The following is a 26,450-nucleotide window of genomic DNA, read 5'->3' on the forward strand; positions in this document are numbered from 1 at the left end:
CCACCACTGCCTTAAATACTCATTGGCCGAAAACTAACTTGGATTAACATATGTCTAGTTTTTCAGCACGACAGAACACTCATTGGGACTACTAGCATTTTTCAAATTCATTACATCCCTGTTGATAATGTTCAGGCTTCTTCTAGTTTCCCCTCTTATTGCTATAGCGTTCAAAGTCGACACTATACATAGAAAATTTTATCTAGATTAAAAAAGTATTATATACCTGAAGGGTCTAGAATTTATTAACAAATGAGCAAGATAAAATACATAAAAGGCACATACATTACAACTGACTAAAAACATATATGAACGAACTGCAAAACATTGCATTTTACTGTTCTTCCAGGCAAAACCCATAGGGTCATCTAGAGTAGACATGAGGGAGTAGCAATAAACAGAATTAAAAAAGTCCTCTAATTAGCTACCTGATTATCCTAATATTCACATGCCCTCTTATGGTGTTTTGTGGGGCATAAGTCAAATTCTGAGAACCGTTGATTCTAATTAATGAACACCATTGAGGGATGATTGCATCTAATGACATCTATATACAGACCCAGATTTACCAATAAGCCCGGGCCTAGGAGCGCAGGAAATAATCACTGAGTGATTCTTTTCAACAAAAAAAAACTGGGTGAATTTCCGGGGATTTCCCCGAAAATCTCACAAAAACGGAACGGCAATACTAGGGCCTAGAAGCATCAAAGCTTCAAATTTGGCCCTGACTATAAAAAAATAAATAAAAAAAAAAGATTTATCATGAATTCCAACAATAATATTAAGAAAGTATCAAACCCTCTACACAGTAACGCAGGATAGAAGAATAGTTTTTGGCCCAAAATACAAATTTTACACTATGACATGGCAGAAGTTTTTGCATTTAACAAATATAAACAGTTATTCAAGTAGAAGCCGTAGTGGAATTCAACATCTTTGGCAGCAATCCCAAGCAAGCTTTGTTATTTAAAATGGTGGAACTTCTTTACTCAGGAAATTGCTTGATGGACGAATACCACTTTTGTAATGATAAATTGAATTTCACATGCATCATCAAAGATCATTTTTTTTCAAAATTAAACATATTTCATGCATTTTTGCAATATTTTTCTAATACTACATACCTCCATGCTCTCTCTCTGTAAGAAAAATAGAAGAAATAATGTAAGGATTTTACTACCCCAAAAGTGCTATGATATTTAAGTGGAAAAATCGAAAATGATTTTCACTTAAAAACGCACAACAAAAACACTACTATACAGATAGGGAACATCGCTTTTGCAATACTTCAGTTCACAATGCCCCTTACAAAATACATAAACAAACTGAAAAAAGTAGGCCTATTATTATTCACAATACAAAGCAGTACAATATTCGGACAGTTAAATGGACGGAATTCAAATAGACTGAGATTTTAAAACACGATTAGTTAAAATAAAAACACCACATCAATCAATCACATAAAATTCAAACTGAACATAAATTTTTATGTATAACAAATAGAAATGGCATTGTTAGCAGAGCATCTTATCTTCTAAAACGCGTTCCCCGTAAAACGTATACAACCCCCAAAAAAACTAAAGGGAAGAATGGGGCGAAACTCGTACCACTATTACAACCATCTTTACTGTTACAGGTACAAGTTTCTGTGTAAATGTTGTACGTTCCAGTTCGTTGAATACAGTATCTCTCATCTCCTCCTATTCCTGGCTCTCCTAGCCTTGCACAATCCCGAATATATCTCCAATAGCCGTCAACTGGAATAGAAAATTCAAACTGAGAACTAGTTTTTAACTGTTTTTTTTTTAATATACCGTAGTAGTATAACCCCCTCCCCCAAGAAAAGATTTCAACCTGTGTACCTTTTAACGCCATAACAGCCCGCCGCCGACCCATGTTCCTCAATGGATTTTGTTTTCTAACTTTTAATATTCTCACTGTAATGTGTAAAACAGTTCAATCAACTTTTGGACAGAAAGAGTAAGAAACCGAAAAATATTCCCCTGGTAGGCATTTTCCCACTGGTTGCATTTACAGCATATACTACGTTCATTAGGTTAAAGTCTTTGAAACGTCCCGTTGGTATATATTTATCTTATCTCCTATAAAATAGATATTCCTCATGAGGACCTATGTTCCTCAGTGGATTTTGTTTTCTAACTTTTAATATTATCATTGTAATGTGTAAAACAGTTCATTAGAAACCGAAAAATATTCCCCTGGTAGGCATTTTCCCACTGGTTGCATTTACATATTCGTATCCTGGTTGTTATGGCAATGATCACACAAAAAAGGATCTAATTCAAATAGAAAATTTACGATTAAATTCATCGTATTGGAAACAATATCGGGCAGGTTTTCAGATCCCGACCAAAAACTCTCGGGTACTGTAAGTACTGTACGTACGAGTAGCACCTGAACGTCTATTTTTTGTCTTCATTTATTATTATTTTTTTACCATATGAGTTTTTTTTAACACAGTTATCTTAAGTTTTCATATACTCGAGTAATTATTATTCGAAATCTAAGCAAATCTAGTGCCCTTTAATGCACAAAAAATGAGCCAATGCGTATTGTAGTAAAAAGTTCCATGAAAATACAATTAGTCGGAAATGGACGAAATTAGACGGCTAATACTTGGCTACTTAAATTGTCGAGTCTCAAGCCCGGCAAGTGCTGATTATCAACCGAACAGAGACATAAAGTTGTTCCCTCCTTCCAATAAAATAAGAAGTCCCTTAGACTAGGGGCCGATCCTTGGAAGTTTAAAGCCGAGTGGACAGTCGATTGAAAGTTTCAAATGAATCAAACATATCACCCTTTTGGGTCATGTCACAATCTGAAATTTTCCTTGAACCTTTAGACTAATTTGACCAAAAAACTATAAATAAATTTTGATGCAACGCCATGGGTGTCCAGGTGCAGAAAAAGGCATGGCAAGAGGTTGTTCGTCCTCCTATCGCTTTGGGCACTTAAAAGACCACTAGAATTTTCAACTTCCAATTAAATGAGCCCTCTCCCAAAATACTACGACCCCCTCTTCCCTAAGAAATAGCCAGCAAAAACAAAATAAAGCACGGGATACACATTGCCCTTTACTTAGTCGACGCTAGTGCATTGATTCTGAATTAGATGACAAGTAAGTCAACACAGCAGCGTTGACTTTGTAAACAGCGATCCGCCTCTCATATGTTCTTTCGCCCCGCCCTCAGCAAATAGGAGGGATGATCGTAGAAACTTGGGAAGGGGGATAACGTTGAAAGTTTCAGAGCCCTTTTCAGGTCTAAAAGCGCTCTCTACCCATACCCTTTTTTGTCCATCCACTGCCTCGGACAATTTATGGCCTTCAATTACATCAGACCAAAGTTTCGAGACAGCTATTTCACCCAAAAAATCAGAAGTTCCGAAAAATTAGCCCACAGAAGGGGTATACTCCGTACAAACCCACTGGCAGGGCCCTCCTAACGCTATAAATGTCATATTCGAAGCTTATTAAAATCAGAATCATGAGCTGAACATTTGGATGCATAAATTAAGCCCTTAGCAACTTTAAATCCCCCTCCATCGCCAATTTTTTCGAGAAAGGTATGCATGCTGCACATTATTTAGACAGCCATCATGCAATTGCTTCCAAACTTGCAGCTTGACTCTGGACAGCTAGGTGCAAAAGCAAGCTAAGTCCAATATACGGAAATTCAGCAACACAAAACAAACTAATTCCTGTTTAACACAGTAGCAAGCTAAGTCCAAGCTTCGAACAAATCCGGCACCCAACTTGAAACATCTTAGCAAAAAGGAAAGTAAGGAAGTACCTTGTTTAAATCGCACACGTGCGAAGATATTCAATCTGTATGATTAAAAGCGCATGGATCCTTCCAACAACCCTCCTCTTTTTCACTGCCAACTCTTTAGAGGAAAAGTACGCGTGTTACAACGTATTTTAAGCAGAGTTTAAGCCTATTCAGGTACAAAAATTGTACCAGGTGGGGTATTTTTTCGGAGAAGATAAAAAAATTACGAAGCACACCAAAAATTTGATTATATGCATTTTGTTAATTTTTTACAGGTAGGACTAAAATTTCAGGGGGGGGGGGTCGAACCTTATAACTCCCACTGGATGTCGCCTTGCTCACCATCATCATCTCTTCACCCGAATAATAGGAAATTTTTCTTCATCAATCCACTTGTCAACTTATGGTACAAGAACAGTAAACCAATAGGATATGATAACACTGATTTCCATAATGCATATACCATCTCCAGCTTTTGGAACAAAAATTAAGAGGCGGATATTCAAATATGTACACCACTTCAGAGCCTCAACTATCTTCAGCAAGGAAGTATCTTCCGCTTGAAATCTGGACGCTAGGAAATCCTTCAAGTAACTTTAAACTGTCGACTTTTACAGTACGGGTGCCAGGAGATTTTAAAGTTTCAGAGTATGTGATTCCCTAAACTATTAACTTTTGATACCTACTAATCGTAGACTGTAACGGTCAGAGGCCAGTGACGTGGTGAAGTTGCCACCCCCCCCCCCAAACAATTTGGAGAAAAATTATTAAGTAACTTTGAAATTGTAGCTCTTTACAAGTTTCGACTTCACAGGGATCCATTACACTTCCTAATATGTTCCGCAATAACATTTATACAAATATACTACCTTCAAATATACTACCGTTTCCCCTGATAGGTAATGATCTTTTACTTCCTGAAATCTATCCGTTACAGATGAAATTTTCTTGTTTCAAAATGTTCAAAAATGAATATGAATAGTATTCAAATAGATATAAATAGTATTAATAATTCATCGAATACACCCTCTATATGTGCAATTAGGACAGAAATGGAATTGGTGAAAAACAAAAATCATTGAAAACAAAAATAAATTTTCATTGAAAAACATGAAAAGAAAATAAGACTAAGTGTTTTTTTTATTACAATATTCGTACTGTACCTAGATAAGTCAAATTAGTTGTAGTTTAGTCGTAGAAGTTAGTAGGGGTGAGGCATCAGCTTCAGAAATCATTTATTTTTTAATTCTGTACTTCCAATACTTGAATCAAAACTCCAATATAGCTCAAAATTCTCTTATTTGTAATTGAAACGCCCAATGAGCGCTATTAATGTTCTCTTCCTAGCATTTTGGATTCACATACTAACCAATAAATGTAGAACTGCCTCTATGTGCAATACCATGCTGACTTCAAACTATATTCACTTTTCTAAATATTTCTTTTTACCAGAACCAAAAAAAAAAAGAATTGACAAAAAAATATATTGAGGATTATTACTGTTATTAGTCACATTTCACATAACGCCAGCGCTACTTGTGTGACATTATCTCTGCATCAACATGCTAGGAATAGCTCCAGGAATTATTAAGTTGTTATCCAATATTTAAATCAAAACTCCAATATAGCTCAAAATTCTCTTATTTGTAACTGAAACGCCCAATGAGCGCTAAAATGTCCCATTCCTTGCATTTTGGATTCTCATACTAACCCATGAATGGAGAACTGCCTCTATGCACAATACCATGATGACTTCAAACTATTTTCACTTTTCTAAATATTTCTTTTAACCAGCTCCAAAAAAAGAATTGACATAATTGTACTGAGGATTGTTACTGTTATTAGTCGCATTTCACATAATACTAGCGCTACTTTTGTAACGTGTATCTCTGCATCAGCATGCTAGGAATAGTTATAGGAATTTCTTAATTGTTTTAATTTTGTACTTCAAATATTTAAATCGAAACTCCAATATAGCTCAAAATTCTCTTATTTGAATCAAATAGAATCGGTTTTATTTGCACAATCTCTCGTAGTCATAAAACTAAATGGCGCTTGTGCTTACAAAAAAAGATTAAATCAACAATTGTTATACTTTGATCAAGGAGGCACACTCGTGCCTCTTTAAAGAGGCGAACCACGATAATGTTAAGCGATCTTCAGTTCCAGTGGTCGCAGAGGGATGGGGAGGGATGCATTTCGTAGCCCGAGCTCCAACTAAGAAACCTGCCAAATTTCACCCCCCTCCGACTTTTCCTTCATGGGGAAAATCTGGCCGAAAGTTTCGACCCACCAACCCCAGCCCCCCTTTAACGTTGTCCGATCGGGCTGAAATTCACAAGTTAAGGTCCCCTAGGGCCCAGGAGCTTATCCGCGAAATTTCATCTCGATCCGATAACTCCTTCCCTGTTTTCCAGACACCACGCATAGTCACTTAATGTTCATATTCTTTTTTTTTTTTACCACGCCTACAGGTCACAGCCGACATCGGATCTGGGTGTATGAAGACTCATTCGACGCGAAATTCTCCGAGTAATTGCCCTGGAAAGTTTCGTCGGAAAATCTTAACCCCCCGATTTTCTAGCTTAGAACAAGAGCTAAGAGCTCATATGGCACTTGTGACGAGGTCGGAAGAGCCGAGAGCTCATATGGTACGAGGTCGGAAGAGCCAAGAGCTCATTTGGACGAGGTCGGAAGAGCCAAGAGCTCATTTGGCACTTGTGAGAAGGTCAGAACCTAAAGTTAAACTTTATAGCACAAGATCCTTCTAAATATCAAATTTCATTAAGATCTGGTCACCCTTTCGTAAGTTACAAATACCTCAATTTTCAAAATTACCTCCCCCCTCCCAATTCCACCAAAGAGAGCAGATCCGGTCCAGTTATGTCAGTCACGTATCTTAGACAGGTTTCTATTCTTCCCATCCAGTTTCATCCTGATCTCACCGCTTTAAGTATTTTCTAAGATTTCCGGTCCCCCCAACTGCCCCCCCCCCCCAATTACGTTTGATCCGGTTGAGATTTAAAATAAGATATCAGAGTTACGAGGTCCTTCTAAATATGAAGTTTCATGAAGATCCGATCACTCCTTCGTAAGTTAAAAATACGTTATTTTTCTTATTTTTCAGAATTACCCCCCCCCCGCAATTGAGCGGATCCATTCCAATTATGTAAATTACGTATGCAAGACTTTTGCTTATTTTTCCAACCAAGTTTCATCCCAATCCTTCCAATCTAAGGGTTTCCCATCATTTTAGGTCTCCCCACCCCAAACTTCCCCCAATGTCACCAGATCCGGTCAGGATTTAAAATAAGAGCTTTGAGCCACGATATCCTTCTAAAAATCAAATTTCATGGAGATCCAATCACCCATTCGTAAGTTAAAAATACCTCATTTTTTCTAATTTTTCAGAATTAACCCCCCCCCCCCCAACTACCCAAAAGAGAGCGGATCCGTTCCGTTTATGTCAATCATCTATCTAGGACTTATGTTTATTTTTCCCACCATGTTTCATCCCGATCCCTCCACTCTAAGTGTTTTCCAAGTTTTAGGTTTCCCCCTCCCAACTCCCCGCCCCCATCACCAGATCCGGTCGGGATTTAAAATAAGAGCTCTAAGACACGATATCCTTCTAAACATCAAATTTCATTGAGATCCGATCACCCGTTCGTAAGTTGAAAATACCTCATTTTTCTAATTTTTAAGACTTACTCCCCCCCTCCCAACTACCCCAAAGAGAGCAAATAAGTTCCGATTATGTCAATCATGTATCTGGGACTTGCGCTTATTTTTCCCATCAAGTTTCATCCCGATCCCTCTACTCTAAGTGTTTTCCAAGATTTTAGGTTTCCCCCCTCCAACTCCCCCCAATGTCATCAGACCCAGTCGGGATTTAAAATAAGAGCTCTGAGACACAATATCATTCCAAACATCAAATTTCATTAAGATCCAATCACCCGCTCATAAGTTAAAAATACTTCATTTTTTCTATTTTTCCGAATTAACCGGCCCCTTCTCCCCCCCCCCAGATGGTCAAATCGGGAAAACGACTATTTCTAATTTAATCTGGTCCGGTCCCTGATACGCTTGCCAAATTTCATCGTCCTAGCTTACCTGGAAGTGCCTAAAGTAGCAAAACCGGGACTTTAGGTTTTCCCCCTCCAACTCCCCCCAATGTCATCAGATCCGGTCGGGATTAAAAATAAGAGCTCTAAGACACAATATCATTCCAAACATCAAATTTCATTAAGATCCAAATACCCGCTGATAAGTTAAAAATACTTCATTTTTTCTATTTTTTGCGAATTAACCGGGCCCCCACTCCCCCCCAGATGGTCAAATCGGGAAAACGACTATTTCTAATTTAATCTGGTCCGGTCCCTGATACGCTTGCCAAATTTCATCGTCCTAGCTTACCTGGAAGTGCCTAAAGTAGCAAAACCGGGACAGACAGACAGACCGACAGACAGACAGACAGACCGACAGAATTGGCGACTGCTATATGTCACTTGGTTAATACCAAGTGCCATAAAAACCCATTTACCCATAAGAGCCTATGTTAATTTTTGAAATTCTTAAAAGTTATATTTATACACATGCAGGTATTTCGACTTCAAACATGTCCGATTAGCTCAGTCGGTAGAGCGTGGGACTTTTAATCCTAAGGTCAAGGGTTCAAGTCCCTTATCGGGCGTTTTTTTTCACAAAATATGAAAAAAACTTCGTTTTCTTAAAGAGTTAAAGAGGCTGCGTCCCAAAGTCGAACCTTAAAACGTACAGGAATTAGGAGAGGCAGTCCTAATTCCTGTACGAGGAGTACAGGAATTATTAAATTACATCCACCATGGATTGTAGAAAAACGTACAGAAATAATATGAAAAAAACTTCGTTTTCTTAAAGAGTTAAAGAGGCTGCGTCCCAAGGTCGAACCTTAAAACGTACAGGAATTAGGAGAGGCAGTTGGGGGGCTGCCGCCCCCCAAACCCCCCGCTTTTAAAGACTTTTTTGTACAGGTTTTTTGTTTTGATAATTAAAAGAGGGCCTTTCCGAAGCCAAGAGCGGGGGGTTAGAAACCTGTACAAAAGAGTCTTTAAAAGCGGGGGTTTGGGGGGCGGCAGCCCCCCAACTGCCTCACCTAATTCCTGTACGTTTTAAGGTTTGACTTTGGGACGCAGCCTCTTTAACTCTTTAAGAAAACGAAGTTTTTTTCATATTATACAAAGAAAGGGATGAATGAATTGGAAAAACGATTTGTGCGTGAAGGAGGTGCTGCTAATCTGTCAATGTTCTTCAACCTAGTATTTCGATGTTTCACTAAAACTGGTGGTAGTATCGATCTGTGTTTATCACTTCTGAGAAGATATTGGCCAAATTCAAAGATCAACTGAGACGACGCTTTTGAAGAGAGGGAATTTGTAAAGTGGATAATGCTAACTTATATTCAGTAAAAGCATCGCACAATATGTACTTGAAACGCCTAATAGGCGCTAACAAGGTCAAATTCCTTGCATTTCGGATTCAGATACTAACCCACAAATTCAAGACTGCCTCTATATACAATACCATGCTGATCTTTTCCTTTTCTAAATATTTCTTTTAACCAGCTCAAAAAAAACAATTAAAATAAATGTACTGAGGATTATTACTGTTATTAGCTGCATTTCACATAACACAAGCGCTACTTGTGTTAGATTTATCTCTGCATCAAAATGCTGTACGAAATATTTGCTGCAAATAGGATAAAATGAATCCGAACAATATATGTATATTTTCTCACAATTCAGAAATTTTCTGCTCATATACAAGCAGTACCAACCCATGCTCTTTACATATTGTTATCAGTTTTAATATGCAGCACTAGAAGATCAAGCTTTGCTTGGTGAAGGGAATTTGGACATACCTCCCATATCCTAATTTGCACAAAAAAAAACTATGTGTAATTTTTCTAGATTTTCTTTTTTAACAAAGATACTAATGGGAACGTAATTTTCAAACTATAGGTTTCAATTTTTCCCATACGATTGGCAAATTTCAACTAATGGAAGGTTTCTACCACAGTGCTGCCAAGATTTGCCCAGATTTTCTGGATATTCTTAATCAAACAATGCTTAACAATAAAGTTGATAACTCATTTTTTTGGAATACTTTAAATTAAAAGTACTGTTGGTATTTTAAATGTAGAAAAATCTCCAGGGGGGATTCTCAATAGATGAGAATTTCACAGGGGCGGGGGTAAATTTGGCTGCCAAGTTTTTTCACTGAACAACACCCTTTTCTATTATTTTCTTTATGAAAAACCAGCCCAAAGCGTTTTTTGGGTGCTACGTGGCACTTCATGATTGCCTTATAAAGCCCGGGGGGGGGGGGGGTAAGCCAGACTCCATAAAAACCATCCTGATCCTGCAAATCATCCATGTCTTGATTCCTTACATGGATTCTGGTTATTTATCCCATCATTATCCCTTAGTGATTCCTTCAAGCCTACCATTATCGTTTAATATCTTACCTTTCTGTCTTATTTTCCTACAAAGTGTGGCTTCCAGCCCTGGAAGATTAGGATCAATTGGTTCTTGACTACAATCAAAAAACGGAATTGATGTGTTGTCAAACGGATCAGCACATTTCGGATCTTCTAATGATCGACACTTCCAACATTTCAAGCTCAAGCCTTAAAAAAAAGTTCATAAAACTTAACAAAACTCACAAGCATTTGTACAAATTATGAAACTGGGAACTATTTCCCAAAAAGCATAATAATTTCTATTGTTCATAATTGCATACAGATACAATCCTTTGGGAGGAGTAGAGGGCTTTTTTGGCAAGGTAAACGAAGAGATTATTTAAACCACTATTCTTTTAACTTTCTAGGTCAATCTAGAGTATCTAGGTCAGTATATGGGATGATCTCCCCCTCCCGTGTGTGCAAGTGAGCTATTCTTGTATATATCCTATGTGGTTAAAGATATAAATAGTCTCTTACAGAGTTCAATTGTGCACAAAAGCCAAAATACCTCAGAAGAAAATTTGGCAAAATAGAATTGACAAGGTTTTAACTCTTTAGTGTTGCTAACTTCAAAACAAAAGGATTTTCAATGAAAAGCAGAAATGAATCTAAAATTTAAAAGTCAGATATTAGTGTATCTGATATGTGTATTCTAAAACGATCAAAAATTACTATGAATGAAGAAACTAAGCCCAAAACAAACAATGAACCCATTTGTATAAAAGTCATAAATCACTCCAAATAAAGGCTCTACTACTGCTCCAACCCCCAAATTAAAAATAAAGACTGAATGGGGACGATTTAGGAGGGGACAGCTCACCACATATCCGAAATAGCTTCTATGTTTTAATGTTGCTCCTTTCATTCGGTGGAAAATCTTTTTTTTTAAATTTAACGTCTGGTAGCTTTTCAAATCATCCACAGGCCTCACCAAGATATGATGTAGGGTACTGGTCCCATAAACCCCTGGTTTATTGCTGTTAAATTGTATTTATCAATAACTTTATATTGATTAACAGCATTAAAGTGTTTCTGCTTTAGAATTATAATGTTGGATTGTAATACAAATTGTGGACGAAAATGAACTATTTAGTCAAAATTTCCAAGGATAGTTGGGCATGAAAATGCACTCTTTGAAGCATCCCCCCATATACATAAATACAACAGGCCCTCCTTCATCATAGCTGATGTGCACTAACACCTTCTAGTGTATAATTTTATGATACATGAAGCAAATCAATATCATATATATAAAAATAAGTTGTCTGTCTGTCTGTGGATCAGGTGACGTCATGTTTCTGTGTTGACTGACGTCATGAAATTAGTTGTCGTCATTTTTGCTTTGACGGTGACGTCATTAATGGTATTTAAGACATGCGTTCACGGAAAAATGTTTAATTGTAAAATGACTGAAGAACCTACAATGGCAACAGCCGAGGAAGCTGCTCAAAGAGTCTATGCCAAAAAACTTGCTGCTGATAGAGAAAGTAAGAAAAGAAAGCGTGCCGAGGAATCACAAGAACAGCAAGAAAACAGGCTTGCAGCTGATAGAGAAAGTAAGAAAAGAAAGCGTGCCGAGGAATCACAAGAACAGCAAGAAAACAGGCTTGCGGCTAAAGAACGCAAAACCGCGCAGTTAGATGAAAATCCACCTGGAAAGCGAGAGTCAAAACATATCAAAACTGAAAATGATAGCGATGATGATTGGGTTTGGGATTTTGACTTGGATAAGGTCATCAATGCCTACCAGATTTAAGTTAAAAAACAAAGGTTCGGCGATATGTACTTCATAGTGACGCTGAAAAATAAAGAAGAAAAAAAAAACTGAAAAAATGTAAAAAACTAAAAAAAATAAAAAGAAAAAACACTCAAAGATAAATTACAGACCGGGACACAAATGACGACCGACACAGAGGGAATATAAATGACGACCAGGAACCTCAAAGAAAAATTACAGACTGAGACACCCGGACACAAATCACGACCGGGAATATAAATGACGACCGGGACGCAGGAAAACAACTACAACGGGGACGCCGGGGGCACAGGCGGGATATATAATTGACGACTGAGACACAGGGATTGTTTGAATAGAAATTACAGACCGGGACACAAATGACAACCGGGACACTGGGACACAGGGAATATAAATGACGACCGGGACACTCAAAGAGAAAATACAAACTGGGACATTAGGACACAAATGACGACCGGGACACAGGGAATATAAATGCTATTTATATGCACAGACAATGGGACAGCGAAGAATGTTGTATATTTGCATGTTTTACGTAGTTAAAAATATATATTTATATATATCTCTATTCACAGGTGGGACACAGCTACAATGGCGCGTAACGACTTACGTGCACGGGGGGGCTTGGGGGGCGCGAAGCGCCCCATCAACTAGGTGTTGGGGTGGCGCGAAGCGAGTTGTGTGTATGCATGTTTGTTTGTTTGTAAAAAGAGCGTTTGCATATGACGTCATTATTAGTACATAAGGCTTTGTATATACACAGACATATAAATATAAATGCAATTTATATGCACAGACAATGGGACAGCGAAGAATGTTGTATATTCGCATGTTTTACGTAGTTAAAAATATATATATTTATATCTATCTCTATTCACAGGTGGGACACAGGGACACAGCTACAATGGCGCGTAACGACTTACGCGCGCGGGGGGGCTTGGGGGGCGCGAAGCGCCCCACCAACTAGGTGTTGGGGTGGCGCGAAGCGCCACCCCAACAGCTAGTATATATATATACATATATATATATATATATATATATATATATATATATATATATATATATATATATATATATATATATATATATATATATATATATCAGAAAGATTTTTCTGTAATAAGAAGGGAGCCATCACCCCAAAGCACAATTATTTAGGCTTATTCTAACTGAAGGGAGATAAACGATTAATTCCTACCCCTTTCTATATTTGACCAAAGGCATATAGAGAATTAGACAATCTGGGCTTTGAAATACGGCTCTTTTGGACAACTGCCCCTCTGCAAGATGACCCACTACCCTTCCTTCGTTACAGCTGATGGGCTATAATGAAAATCACTATAAATAATTTTGGAGAAATAGAGGTGAATCTACTTAGTTAATTCAAGGATTGAGAGAAACATCCATATTGGATATTTGTCTTACATAGACAATATGACTCTTCAGTAAGAAATGCGCCACATTACTTCCTCTGAAACTGGAAAGCTCGATATATACTTTTTTATACTTTTAATAGAATGGCAATCTGAGAATTTTCAATCGATAGCACTTTGTTCTCTTAGGAGCAAAAATGATTGGTGCTACAAACTGCCACTTTTCTGCAGGACGATCTTTTTTGTCACCTTAAAAGGACCCTACCAACTTTAAGCTTTCATTCGAATGAGCTCTCTCCCAATATTCAAGGACCATTGGTTCGATAGGATCAATGGTCGATCTTTCGATACGATATGTGATACCTATGTAAAATCCTTGTTCTTTCTAATTAATGAGAATGAGCAACTTAAAAAAATTTTCAGAATACAGGCATTCAGAACGGGTTAGATCACAACTAAAATCCCCTTTGATAACACATCAGCAACTCTAGAAGAGGAAGCTTCTCACAAACCCTGCCATTTATGTTCCAGGATACAATTGAAATGCTACGATTAATGTTCATTTCTTGCAGAGGCAGCTACACTGTTATGGGTTTTCTCAGACAACAATTTCCTATTTTCAGGGCAGCAAAGCGAATAGCAGTTATGCCTATTCGACTTACAAGAGACACAGCTAAGGTCCATTTTGCACAGAGAATCACATGAGCTCATTTGCCATAACTGAGCACAGAGAGAACAATTCATTGCGTTCATATGGTTTTTGGCCAGGGGGCCATCAGCTTTGTGACACCTGAAACATCTCCTGGGAAGGAACAGAAAAGGCTCAACTCTGTGCACTTTGTATCCTATTTTTTATGGGTTTGCAATTGCATAATCCAGGTCTGTTTGATCATGGAAGAATACCTTGAAAGTCCATGAGTCACCAGATTTTTCTGCCTTGCTACACTTGAAAGAGCACTGATCATTATGAAATTCAGGTGGGATGTGCTTGATACTCCCAATACATTGTTTTGAATTAATACTCACAGCTGCTTCTTGATTGGATACCTGGACTGATCTCGCTATCTTTTCAGCTAAGGGCTTGTTGTTTATGAGTACCTTAAAATCGGATCTATTTTGTCTGACCTTGATTGTTTTCTTATCCTGAGTTGCACCATATACGGAGTCAATCCTGTTTTTACTTGCTTCTGCTGTAGATAATGACTTAGTCAGATTTTTTTTTTACCACTCCTGAGTCAAGAAGAGGAGGCTTGCCTCTGGGTTCTTTGCTAGACTCCTCATGAATGCCAAGTACAGGCACTTGGTTAAACTTATCCAGGGTCTTATCAACTTTCTTGCGCATTTCTTGAATTTTTGATACTACATACATTTTGGTTAATTCTGAGGGAGGTGGAACCTCTTGAGGATCATAAATCACAGATGTCGGCAAGGCTTTTTGGTCCTTTGCACATCTTGTCAACATTTTTCCTATGTCAATAATTATCCTCCTCTTTTTCATGATGAACACATATTTCATCATATTCGGATTCATCATACAACACTTTTTTGTTTCCAAAATCACATCTTTTTCAAAGAACATAACACATGATTTGATTAGCGAGTCAGATTGTACCCCAGTATAATTCAGCACCCAATCAAACTGAGGGAACATCCATTTCCAATCCCAACTCAATATCATAAGAACCAGATACCAATAAGCAAGGGAAGCGTAGTTTCCTGATACCTGATCCCAGCAGGGAGGTACTAAGGAGGTACAGTTTAAAGGTACCATTCCTGGCAGGTATGACAGCCCTTGTGAAAAAAAATCCCCTCTTCTGCTTGGTTTTCTGCTTGGACAGGTGTGATCTCTTTGAAATCTGAAATAATATATATATATATAGTATATATATATATATATACTAGCTGTTGGGGTGGCGCTTCGCGCCACCCCAACAGCGGTTTTGCGTTCTTTAGCCGCAAGCCTGTTTTCTTGCTGTTCTTGTGATTCCTCGGAACGCTTTCTTTTCTTACTTTCTCTATCAGCAGCAATGTTTTTTGGCATAAACTCTTTGAGCAGCTTCCTGGGCTGTTGCCATTGTAGGTTCTTCAGTCATTTTACAATTAAACATTTTTCCGTGAGCAAATGTCTTAAATACCGTTAATGACGTCACCGTCAAAGCAAAAATGACGACAACTAATTTCATGACGTCAGTCAACACAGAAACATGACGTCACCTGATCCACAGACAGACAGACAACTTATTTTTATATAGATATATATATATATATATATATATATATATATATATATATATATATATATATATATATATATATATATACTAGCTGTTGGGGTGGCGCTAGCGCCACCCCAACACCTAGTTGGTGGGGCGCTTCGCACCCCCCCAAGCCCCCCCGCGCGCGTAAGTCGTTACGCGCCATATTAGTTAAGCGCCATTGTAGTTGTGTCCCTGTGTCCCACCTGTGAATAGAGATAGATATAAATATATGTTTTTAACTACATAAAACATGCGAATATACAACATTCTTCGCTGTCCCATTGTCTGTGCATATAAATAGATTGTCAAGTTTACTGACTCTTGAACATGCAACATATAATTGTCCATGGGAAAAACAATCCGTATTCAGATCTATACCTCATTATTCTAATGATGTGTCCCTGTGTCCCGGTCGTCATTTATATTCCCTGTGTCCCGGTCGTCATTTGTGTCCCGGTGTCCCAGTTTGTGATTTCTCTTTGAGTGTCCCGGTCGTCATTTATATTCCCTGTGTCCCGGTCGTCATTTGTGTCCCGGTCTATAATTTCTATTCAAACAATCCCTGTGTCCCGGTCGTCATTTATATATCCCGCCTGTGCCCCCGGCGTCCCCGTTGTAGTTGTGAATGACGTCACCGTCAAAGCAAAAATGACAAAAACTAATTTCATGACGTCAGTCAACACAAAAACATGACGTCACCTGATCCACAGACAGACAGACAACTTATTTTTATATATATACTAGCTGTTGGGGTGGCGCTTCGCGCCACCCCAACACCTAGTTGGTGGGGGCGCTTCGCGCCCCCCCAAGCCCCCCCGCGCGCGTAAGTCGTTACGCGCCATAATAGTTACGCGCCATTGTAGTTGTGTCCCTATGTCCCACCTGTGAATATAGATATATATATATATATATATATATATATATATATATATATATATATATATATATATATGGTTTTAACTACGTAAAACTTGCGAATATACAACATTCTTTGCTGTCCCATTGTCTTTGCATATAAATAGATTGTCAGGTTTACCGACTCTTGAACATGCAACATATAATGGTCCATGGGAAAACAATCTGTATTCAGATCTATACCTCATGATTCTAATGATTGCCCTTGAGCTTTGTTGATGGTGATTGCTAATCGACCATTCCCTGTCCCGGTGTCCCGGTCGTCATTTACATCCCCCTGTTTCCCCCGGTGTCCCCGTTGTAGTTGTGTCCCTGTGTCCCGGTCGTCATTTATATTCCCTGTGTCCCGGTCGTCATTTGTATCCCGGTGTCCCGGTCTGTATATACATTCGTTTTTTAGTTTTGTTTTTCTCCTTTATTTTTTTCCTTTTTTTTTCTTTTTTAGCTTATTTAGATTTTTAGATTTTTTAGTTTTTTTATTAGTTTTTAGTTTTTTTTTCTTTTTAGTTTTTTTGTCCCGGTCGTCATTTATATCCCCCTGTTTCCCCCGGTGTCCCCGTTGTAGTTGTGTCCCTGTGTCCCGGTCGTCATTTATATTCCCTGTGTCCCGGTCGTCATTTGTATCCCGGTGTACCGGTCTGTATATACATTCGTTTTTTAGTTTTGTTTTTCTCCTTTATTTTTTTCCTTTTTTTTTCTTTTCTAGTTTATTTAGATTTTTAGATTTTTTAGTTTTTTATTAGTTTTTAGTTTTTTTTTTCTTTTTAGTTTTTTTGTAGTTTTTACCTTCTTTTTAGTTTTGTTAATTTTTTTTTTACTTATGTCCTGGTCGTCATTTATACTCCCTGTGTCCCGGTGCTTTGTTGATTGCTAATCGAACATTCCTTTTGTCCTGGTCGCTTTCTCTTTGAGTGTCGTCATTTATTTTTTTCTTTTTTAGTTCTTTTAGTTTTTACCTTTTTTAGTTTTTTTTAGTTTTTTAGATGAAAATTTTTTTTAGTTTTTTCCTTTTTTTCTTTTTAGTTTTTTATTGGTTTTTACCTTTATGTTAGCTTATTTTTCAGTTTTTTCCTTTTTTTAGTTTTTTTTTATTTTTTATTTTTTTTAGTTTTTTACCTTTTTTTAGTTTTTTTAGTTTTTTTAGTTTTTTAGCTTTTTTACTTTTTTTATTAGTTTTTAGTTTTTTTGTAGTTTTTGCCTTTTTTTTAGTTTTTTCAGTTTTTTTTTTAGTTTTTTATTGGTTTTTACCTTTATTTTAGCTTATTTTTCAGTTTTTTCCTTTTTTTTTAGTTTTTTTTAGTTTTTAGTTTTTTTTAGTTTTTTACCTTTTTTTAGTTTTTTTAGTTTTTTTAGTTTTTTTATTTTTTTTATTAGTTTTTAGTTTTTTTTGTAGTTTTTGCCTTTTTTAGTTTTTTCAGTTTTGACGTCACCTGATCCAGTTTTTTCAGGTGACGTCACCTGATCCATCCACAGACAGACAACTTATTTTTATATATATAGATAGATAGATATATATATATCATTATATTTATGACCCATCACAAGAAACTGGGTAGAAAGCCCAGAAAAAGACAGCGTAAGAATCAAGAAAAACAAAAAAGAGACAATAGAAATAAAAACACACTTTGACAACTACAAAGAATGGACAAACAGAAATGACCAAAGATGGGAAGACTTCTGGCATTCAGTAAAGAAATCACAGATATGTTCCTCAATAGCCCCAGCTGGGTTTACCAATTGATACTTTCTTTGCAGAAAAGAGGTGCTTGTCCAAGTTGGAAGCTCCATTAAATACTATGCAAGTTTAAAATAAAGGTGATGAATTTGCTTTCTCTTACCACAACTAAGAAAAGACCAAACAGGAGCAGGTGCAAGTAAGTGAGGAACTGTTAGGCTATTATATAACTGAGGAAAGTGAACTCTAGTCAGATATGGAGCGTTTGAAACCAGGGAGGCATACACCCCCTGAATCCTACTCGCATAATTTTTAATTTTCAGGTTTACAGTTTCTTTCAAGTTTGCTCCAATAGACATACCCAGGTAAGTAAGGCTGCTAGCAAAAGGAACCTCAGAGCAAGATATACTCATCAAATTTCTATTTCATTCATAGTTGAATGGTTGAACAACTGTTTTATCAGTATTAAAGCTCAAACCAATGTGTTCATACTATTCTTGGTGAAACTCAAAAGTACAAAACTCAAAAGATTATTATATATACATCTAAAATCCGTTTAATGTTCGTCAGTTTTCCAGTTTCCAAAGTCTCTGTATATTTCATACAGTACTTTTATCTTAAATTTCTCCAAGATACATAAATATATATATATATATATATATATATATATATATATATATATATATATATATATATATATATATATATATATATATATATATATATATATATATATATATATATATATATTTATACATGTTGGCCAACAATGACTATCTTTGGCAATCTGCCCAGGCTATCTCAACTTTTCTCTCTTGGGTACCCAACACAATCTGCACACAATTTCTCTGGAAAACATCTAGCAAATCCTCCTCTGTCTTTTGGAGCACACACTCTCCAGGACCATACTTGACCACTGCCATCACTATAGTTTTCAATATTCTGATCTTGGTTTGGAGACTTATCTCCCTATCATTCTAAACGTTTTTGACCATGGGAACACAATGGGCCTTCTCTATTCTACTTTTAACATCTTCACCACACCCGCTATCTTTACCAAAAATACTACCTAGGCAGTGTTGAGAAATACTTAAGTAAAAGTACTTAAGTAATTACTTAAGTAAAAAATTTGAGTACTTGTACTCTACTTAAGTAAAAAACTTCTAAAGTACTTAATACTTATACTTAAGTACAAAATTGAAGTACTCAAGGGTACTTAAGCACTCAAGTACTTTCTTCATGATGCAGAAAAATTATACCGGCATGATGCAGGGCAATGTGACAAAATGAACTGCCTATATATTAGTGGATGAATGGATTTTAGTCTTTGGGAAAAGCGGTCCCAAAATTTCAAAAAAAGGATGCTATCATGGCGGAAGTACCATATATATTAAACAGAAAGTTTTTTGTGATAAATGGAAAAATCACCATTTATGGGAATTTTCGCCCCATCCTTCCCATTATGGGGAAGGATGATGCAGTATCTGCCACATGCAAAAAACTGCCAAAACAAAATTCTGAAGAGTCATGTGGATACAACAACAAATTTTCACAAACATCTCAAGGTGAGTTTGCCCATCCTTCTGTTTACCAGGAGTTTACTGAGCTCAACAAGAACAGTAAGAACAAAAGGAAATCAAGTAGCAAAGAGGCTAGCGAACTTTTAGGCTTACTTTTGGGGTCATCTGAAGCTGAAGATAATGAAGATAATACTGGCCCTGATTATAGCTCGCCTTCTAAAAAGTTAATGGAGATTTCTTTGCTGCAAGACTGTTGAAACTAACACAGTTAAAAGTGAATTCTTTGGTACTGGACTATATTGTGACCCCATATGATATGTGACCCCTGTACACTGTTGAGAAGCCGTCGTTCAAAAATTTGATAACAGATCTTGCACTTTATGCAAAAGTTTCAGGAAGAAAACCTTTAGCTGAGCAAATTGAAGCTAAGTTTGTTGAAGTACAGAAAGATACGGTTCATGATTTTGAACTCAAAAACTACATTTTGTTGACAACAGACATTTGGTCTACCAACAACAAAAGCTACTTGGGAATGACTGCACACTTTCTCAATGAGGATTTGAAATGGAAATCTTGTGCCCTTGCTTGTTCCTGGTTCAAGGGCTCACACACTTAATTAAAAAATGAATGGTGTATTTGCCAGGTGCAAAATTGCAGCCGATAAAAAGGTATGAGGGATTTGGACCAATAATGCCTCTAACCTTAGTAAGGCATTCAGAGAATACCCGATGATTTCCGATGAAGATGTTCAAGTCAGTGATGAAGAAAATGAAGATGAAGCAGGCCAGAATGGCTCATTCTCTTTTACAAACGTTGGAAAGATATTCGATTCTCATGATAACCCTGAGTATTTCTAGCTTCCCCCACACTTCAGGTGTCAGCCACACACTTAACCAGCTTGCATTCACTGATGCTGATCAAGTCCTCTGTGATATTGATGTTGCGTATAAGAGGCAGTACCATACCGCTTTTTCAAAGTGTATTGCTCTCTGAGATGCCGCGAATAAGATTTCAAAAGCTGCTGAGGCTGTGAAAGAGGTATATGACAACAAACAGCTTATAAGACCTATGGTAGCCAAGTGGTAACATTTGATGGATTGTCACAAAACTGGAAAGTTTGCTGGCGTATGTGATGCTTTGCATCTTCTCATGATGAGGAAATTCTTGAAGAATACATGAAAATTATGGAGCCAGTAGCAGTGGTATTGGACATTCTTCAGGGGAAGGAAAAATGCTACTTCGGTTCTATTTATCCTACAATCATAATGCTTGAAAGTAAGCTCAAAAAGCTGAAATATTTAGCGAAAGTCAACCAGCCTTTGGTACATGCTTTACTTGTGGGTCTTGAAAAAAGATTCCCCACAATCCTGGACGAGAGAGTTCTAGATGCAAGAGACTATGTTATTGCCATGGCAAGTCATCCTTTCTTCAAATGGAAGTGGTTTCCTGATAACCAGAAGGATGTACCAGTTCAACTCTTGTTTGACAAAGTGAAAAACGTCAAAGATTTCAGAATTACTTACAAGGCTTATAAAGGTAGCCTTTTGTCTGGAGAAGAGTACTTTGATCTTAGTGGTGAAGAAACTACTTGTGATAATTCTAGCAACCGTGAAATCAGTTCTGTGAAGGTGGAGGTTTTGTCATATATGAATGAGAGGCGACATGAAATGTATGTGCTCAAGTATACCCAAGGATAATGAAAGTTTTCAAGAAGTACAACTGTATTATTCCTTCACCTGCACCAGCAGAACAACTTTTTTGTTAGGTGGTGGAATCTTGAAAAAGAAACATGCTTGGAGATGCTATGTTTGAAAAGCTTCTTCTGTTAAGGAACAATTAAGAGATTACGCTAAGTTATGATGAAGCCATAATTAATGTTTTTTGCAAAAATCTTTTTTTTATATCTTAACTGCAGTAAAATTTGATTTTTTGTGAAATCAGTTGATTTTTTTTATGAAAACTGTCGGTTTTTCTGAAAAGCGGTCAATTTTTTGTCAGAATCTTGCTTATCTTGTCGACTTGGAAAGGAAACGAATATTAAAGAAGTGTTGTGCATGTTATTTACTGTAGATAAAAAATTAGTACTTAAATACTGAAGCAAAATTGAAATACTTGACTATTTAAGTACTGAAGTACTTTTTCAAAAGTACTTATTACTTAAGTATATTTTTAGAGAAGTACTTGATACTTGTACTTCAGTAAAAATTTCTCTGAGTACTTGGTACTTGTAATTAAGTAAAAAAAAGGAGTACTTGGCACAACACTGTACCTAGGTAGGAAAAGCTGTCTACTTGACCAATCTTATTGCTGTCCAACATCACTTATTCATCTTTACTTATTCCTAGTCTTAGCAACTTAGTCTTCTTAGCATTAATTTTCAAACCTATTCTAGCAATGTGAACTCTCAAAAAATTCATTTATTTTTCTAACATATTTGTCTTGGATGCTTAAATCATCAGTAAAATTTAAACCTAGGACAGTTTATGTCGCCAATTATTTCTGTGTTCTCCCATTGCCTTTGCTATACTTCATAGGATGAAGTGGATTGAAATATTCCATATAAATAGAGATAAGGTCCAACACTGCTTAACTCCTGATTTAATTATTTTAAATAAGACTTTTTGTTATCTACAAAAGCATGTAGATGCAGCAGTTTCCTTTAAAATGAGCCATTAAGCAGCTCTCTATGGTATTCCAGTCATCAACTAGCTGATGAGAAAGAAAAATGGAATAAAAGATGCTTCTCTTGCACAATTACAAGGTTACAGCAACTTTCTTTCTTTTTCAAGCCAATGAACTTCACTTGTTGTTCAAGCCAAGGGGCTGTAAGAACCATCAATAGGGTTTTTGGCCAAGGCAATTTCAATGGTATACTTTTGTTTTGATCCAATGCTTCTCTTTGGGTCTTAAGGCTATTTTGGGTTATTATGGGCTGTGGAGCTACCATTGCAACCACAATGTGAAGGTATTGTTAAACTAGACCTTTGTTGATGAGAACCAAACCCAGGTATATAATTTTTATTATAAAATTCTTGAATACAAGACAGCTTAGAAACCGTTTTATGTGATCTCTAGCCTTGTTGCTTTTAGCAGCTTTATTATCTATTCTAAATCTGTTTTTCACATTTTCAACCATTCTTTGCCTGTTTTTAATGTAATTGATATAACTCATTCTTTATATAGCATTACTGCAGCCATGAGTGACAAAACTAGGTTTTCACAAAGATGATTATAAACAGGAAAAGCCTTTGGCCTTTTCTTAATTGGAATAGTAAAAATCAAATCACAGGGAATCAAGAAGCAACGTTAGTCAAATATGGCACCATATACCAAAGGAAGCAACTTTTCAAAAGATATTGTGTTACATTATCTTGACAGAAGTTAAGTGTGTGTTACATCAGCATGCATATAATTTTTTATTTTAACTCTTTGCCTACTATGGGTTACAGTTTGTTCTTTATAAGATATCGACCTGAAATTCAATCCTGCTTTGTCAGAGGAGAGTCCAATAGTGATGTTTAGCATTATATGTAGTAATGTTAAAGAAGTGTACAAAAATATAAAAAACAAGTTTAATGAGCAGTAAAAAAAAGAATGATTTGAAATAATAAATAAATCCTCTTGACTAATTTGGCTTGATGTATGAGCATACGTAAGACTAAGAAAACTATGGTTAGGAGTGTTAAAGGAGTGTATGAAAAAAAAAAAAAAGTTAAAAAGTAGTAAAAAAAAAAATTGCTTGAAATTCATAAAATAAATCTTTTAGAGTTGGAACATAGGAAATATTATGATTTAAAACAGAGACATCTGAGCAAAGGATTTACTAATTGGAAGTAAAATATAAAAAGTAATAGTAAAATGAAGTTGGGATGTCTTTCAATACATAACTCTTAACTGGACATCTAGTTAATTATCATATTTTTAATAGACTAGACTGTTTTGAGTGTAAATGTTTTATATTTATTATTGCTTGATTTAATAATTATTACTTGTGATTAAGCATTTATATTACAGGAAAAAGTATAAATTTACAGTAGAATTCAAGACAAGCTACTTTCTTGATATCTTGGAAAAGGGTTGGGTTAGAAAAATAAATTTTTCAGGAATGGCCTTTAAAAATCTTTGAGTGATAAAAGTTAAACCATACAAAATAGATCTTCTACTTAAGTAATGAAGAACAAAAAAAATATTTTCAAATCTCACAATAGCTTGATTCTAATTTATGAGGTTTCAAAGATCTGCAAATAGCCTACATTTCTTATATTTAGAAAAAAACTATTGATATGGCTTAAAATTCTCCTCAAATAACAGGAACTGCATTTTTCAAAACTAAAACTAGGGAAAAAGAAACTTAAAATTAAGGTTTTGTCAAAATTAAAATAGGTATACAGATTTGTCAAATAGACAAATTTCTAAGGCTTAGAAATCAGAAGAGGATCAACACAGTAGCTTGACAATACCTTCATGGTGTATATTTTGGCCTAGGATTCATTAGCCTACTAAAAGTTTCATTGGTTTAACCTAACCCCTTCCTAAGATAGCCAAAAGTCACTTGTCAAGAATATTACCAATTTTATTCTTAGCTTATATACTACATGCCTAGTTGGAGAGGCTAAGATGTGTGTTAGGATTTATTTTAGGATAACTAGATATGAAGATATTTTTTATTTTTTAGGGTTTTATTTATCTCTCTAGTTTGCCAATTCCTGCTTTCCTTGGAATCATTATTTCTGATAGAGAATCAGTTAGATAATTTGTGACTAAAGCTAAATCAGACATTATTTTCATATTTCTATAAAATAGATTTTATAGATAGAGAATCAAAATGTAGATGTTTTTTTCTATTTAGTTTCTGTCTTATGATTAACCTGTGTAAAGGATATCCAGCATGCCTATAGGCATGTTGGGACACTTTTTCAGGAATAAATTTAAAAACTAAAGTTTGTCCTGGGAAGGTTTTTCGAAGCATCTATCTCTCCTTCTTCTCTCTCTAGAGGGCCCTTTATAAATCCTTGAATTATAAATATGAAACCTTGAAAATAGATCTATTTAAGTATGTAATAATGCACAAAGAAAAGTATTTTTAAATCTCACAGCAGTTCAATTCTAATTCATGAGGTTTCAAAAATCTCCAAATAGCCTACATTTCTTTTATTTAGAAAAAACTATTGATATGGCTTAACATTCTACTCAATTAGCAGGAATTGCATTTTCAAAACTAAAACTAGAGAAAAAGAAACTGAAAATTACAACTTGGATTCATTAGCCTACTGAAAATTTCATGGTCTAACCTAACCCATTCCCAAGACAGCCAAAAGTTTCTATTCAGTTTAGAGCACTTAAGAAATGCTAATTCTAGAAGCACATTTATATCTGGTTGACCCTCCTTCTCCATTGGGCACACTAAAAATGCATAAAATGGGCTTGCTTACAGGTAACATTACCTATAGAGCAAAGCATATTAGTCCATGAGCCCTGCAGGCAGCAGAGTGAGGCCTGTATTCTATATTTATTTAATATACCTTGTTTGAGGTTTTTTTTGTTCTATCACTCTTTTTTTAATTTTATCACTCTTTGTTGAATAAATATAGAATACAGACCTCACCCTGCTGCCTAAAGTGCTCATGGACTAATATGTTTTGCTCTATAGGTAATGTTACCTGTAAGCAGATTACTTTAAGCATTTTTAGTCTCATTGGAGGGGGATTTTAGAAAGCTAAAAAATGGATGTGCTTCTCTAATAATGACAAAGAAACAATATGCAATCATCAGAATTTTGCTATATGCAGTAATACACACTTTAGACAGCTTGTGATGAAACTAAACATTTACCTTATTATTTTGGTAAATGTTATTATTATTATTTTGGTAAATTAGAATGAAGTACAACAAGATTGTTTTCAGCTTCACAACTTTGCTCAATCCCAATTTAGCCATTAGGCTTTAAAGATATGCAAATACATTTCCTAAATTTTGAAAAAAAAACATTGATATGGCTCAGAATTCTAGCCTACTCAAATAACAGGAATTGCATTTTCAGACCTAAGGGCAGAGAAAAAGCAACTGGTAACTGAAAAATAAGGTAAACTGCTGTTTGTCAAAATTTCAATAGCCTAGCTATAGAACTGTCATGTAGGCAAATTTCAGGGCCCTCTTTAAGGGGAAGGAGTGGAGGTAGGTACTTTAAAATAACTTCCCAGGATATACTTTAGCCTATAGACCATTCCTGAAAGTTTCATTTTCCTAACCTAACCCCTAGGCTAGAGCATAATTGGACATTAGCCTATTCTCATATTTCTATAGAATGGATTTTTTAGATAGAGAATCAAAAGATACATCTTTTTATATTTAGTTTCTGTCTTATGAGTGGCCTGTGTAAAGGATATCCAACACACCTACGGGCCCTAGTCTAACCTATGGTTTATCAGGGGGTAACTGATGATGTAACTGTGGGCCTCGGCTATTCTAGCCAAGACCTCTCTAAAGACCAATATGCTAGAATTTCATAGCCCATATTTTCAGCAGATACAAATTACATACCATGATCAACAGCGCTGAAATAAAGACATACTATAAAGATAATAGTTTCAACTTTCAACATTTTTGGATGTTTAAATTTGTTGGATATTCAATGATTATGGTGATAAATACACACGGAAA

The 26,450-nt window shown here is 36.0% G+C and overlaps 1 protein-coding gene across 1 annotated transcript; it reads right to left on the reverse strand.

Annotated features, from left to right (window-relative positions):
* Positions 1–231: 231 nt before the first annotated feature.
* LOC136036185 (UPAR/Ly6 domain-containing protein crok-like) lies at positions 232–26,450 on the reverse strand. Its single transcript, XM_065718261.1, has 3 exons — positions 26,331–26,450; positions 10,297–10,458; positions 232–1,757 (listed from the first exon to the last, which is right to left on the reverse strand). The coding sequence occupies exons 1-3, from the start codon at positions 26,389–26,391 to the stop codon at positions 1,528–1,530; spliced, it is 453 nt and encodes a 150-aa protein (XP_065574333.1). The 5' UTR covers positions 26,392–26,450; the 3' UTR covers positions 232–1,527.

The sequence above is a fragment of the Artemia franciscana genome, chromosome 15 (genome assembly GCF_032884065.1).
Source record: "Artemia franciscana chromosome 15, ASM3288406v1, whole genome shotgun sequence".
Taxonomy (NCBI): Eukaryota; Metazoa; Arthropoda; class Branchiopoda; order Anostraca; family Artemiidae; genus Artemia; species Artemia franciscana.